We start from the raw sequence: 2,400 nt of genomic DNA, 5'->3' as shown, positions 1-2,400 counted from the left end.
AATCAGAACTCTTTCAAAATACTCTGAATAAAATATATTAAATGCAATAACTTTTTTTTTTTTTAATTCAAATAAATGTTTTAGTTTGACTGCATTTGAATAGAAACTGAATTCTGATGAAAGCAGTTACTGTAAAGTCATTTGAAGTCACATGATAAAAATCACATGGTTTAGTTGAGCAGACCACAAAGTGCAGAGCTAAAATATGTGTATGAATCTGTGTGAAAATCCAGTCCGTTTGTCCACAGGGATGCTAGGAAGCAGTCAAATGGGGTCGCTCAATCTGCTCAAATCCAGTCAAATGGGGTCGCACGGGCCGACAAATGGGGACGTCCCCGTTTGTCGGAAGCGTCCCCATTTGACTGCTCTCCAGTGACAATCGTCCCCATTTGTCGGTAAAACCACCTACACACACACCCTCCCATACACACACACACACACTCCCATACACACACACCCTCCCATACACACACACCCTCCCATACACACACACACACACTCCCATACACACACACCCTCCCATACACACACACCCTCCCATACACACACACACACACTCCCATACACACACACCTTCCCATACACACACACCCTCCCATACACACACACACACACTCCCATACACACACACCCTCCCATACACACACACACCCTCCCATACACACACACAACGCGTGCACTGACCTAGACTGAACTGCTTAAGGGCAGAATACACCTGCGCAGTTTCAGCGGCACAGACGACGCACTGCCTATTATTTATGCCGCGATAGGGATTATGACGAGTACTTAGCCTGTTTTCCTTTCATGCAACGTGTAGCGGACTGGGATAAGCTGGGATAAGCTGCAGTGCGTCGTCGGTCCTGCTGAAGTTGCATATGTGAGCGCCAAAACGAAACCGTGTAACTTCCAAAAAATTTATAGGTAGGAGCACTCTAGAATAAATATGGCTTTGTTGTCCAAAAGGTATGGTAAAGGCAAACCTGTCAATAACAACCAAGTTAAATTACATAGAAGACATCTGAGATCCTTCGGAGTGGTCGTTGTGGGTAGGTGATCGCTTATGAGAGGTGGTCGCTTACGAGAGGTGGTCGCTTATGAGAGGTGGTCGCTTATGAGAGGTGGTCGCTTATGAGAGGTGGTCGCTTATAAGAGGTGGTCGCTTATGAGAGAATAATAAGAAGAATAAGAATACTTTATTATCTCATAGAGAAATTCAGGGGTGGTACATAACAATAATACAAACAAGACATTGATTTTACATAAAACATATGGCACTATATAACATGGACATCTTTAAAGCACTGCGCTTACATATTCTCGCACACCTACGCGTATAACGAACTATGGCTAAACATCATTGCAAAATATCATAACATACAATATATCGCAGGAAATATACGGTTGTACATAAAACCAAAACATACATGTACATTACTACTGATTGCACTGGCAGAAGAGGGGCTGAGTCGGGTATGTGGATGTGTTTACATGTTGCTAAGGGTGATGGATTTGGGGATGAAGCTGTTTTGCAGCCTGAGTGTCCTAGCTTTGTGCGTGCGAAGTCTACGGCCAGAGGGAAGGAGTTCATAGAGGTGGGCTAGGACATGGGACCTATCTGAAGCTATCCGCCTACTCTTTCTCACCACACGCTTTTCATACAGGGACTCCACACTTGCAGGTGGTCGCTTATGAGAGGTGGTCGTTATGAGAGGTGGTCGCAAGGGCAGGTTGGTGTACTTTTCTTTGAGGGTGTACATTGAAAGCTACTGGTCGGGAGCTTGTTCGTTGCGGTAAGTAGAGCTGATGGGGTCAATGTCGACCAAAAGAGTGGGATTCCCTGTAGGTGGAGTTCCTGTAGGTGGATTCCCTGTATACAGGGAATACCACAGGGTGTAGTTGCTGTAGCGTTTCGCTGATATTGCTGACAGTCACGTGATGCTTAGCGACATCGGTAGAATTTGATGGTTTTTTTATCCTTTTTGATATCTCTTAGAAAATAGAGTATGGTTTGCAAGTTTTATTGAAAAACTCAACGCTGTGGGATTCCCTGTATACAGGAAATCCCCCTTCAGGAACTCCACCTACAGGGAATCCCACTCTTTTGGTTGACATATACCCCATCAGCGTAAGTAGACTATAAGTATGCTTAGCATAATATTATGGGGTGAGAAATGAACAGGGGACATTTCCAAAGGACCTCGATAACGGTCGACTCTATAAACAGAAGTGAACACATTTTAAACACATCTATATAACAAGGTTTGAACACTTTGTGACAAGGTACATAGTTCTACTAGCGAAATAGGCACACATTTGAACATAAGTGAACACTATGTGTGTTACTTTTGCCAGCATATCTCTGTGCAATGCCACACAGTTGACAAAACTGTGTTTACAGAA

General features: G+C 43.8%; 1 protein-coding gene across 1 annotated transcript in view; it reads right to left on the bottom strand.

The window, feature by feature from the left end:
- Positions 1-1,809: 1,809 nt before the first annotated feature.
- Positions 1,810-2,400, bottom strand: part of LOC138957098 (uncharacterized) — a 7,996-nt gene continuing 7,405 nt past the window's right edge. The window contains exon 6 of the mRNA XM_070328268.1: positions 1,810-1,867. Within this exon, the coding sequence (XP_070184369.1) occupies positions 1,810-1,867 (58 nt within the window). The remainder of the gene's footprint in view (positions 1,868-2,400) is intronic.

The sequence above is a fragment of the Littorina saxatilis genome, unplaced genomic scaffold (genome assembly GCF_037325665.1).
Source record: "Littorina saxatilis isolate snail1 unplaced genomic scaffold, US_GU_Lsax_2.0 scaffold_817, whole genome shotgun sequence".
NCBI lineage: Eukaryota > Metazoa > Mollusca > Gastropoda > Littorinimorpha > Littorinidae > Littorina > Littorina saxatilis.
The sequence above is the reverse complement of the archived record's forward strand: the minus strand, read 5'-3'. Positions and strand labels throughout refer to the sequence as shown.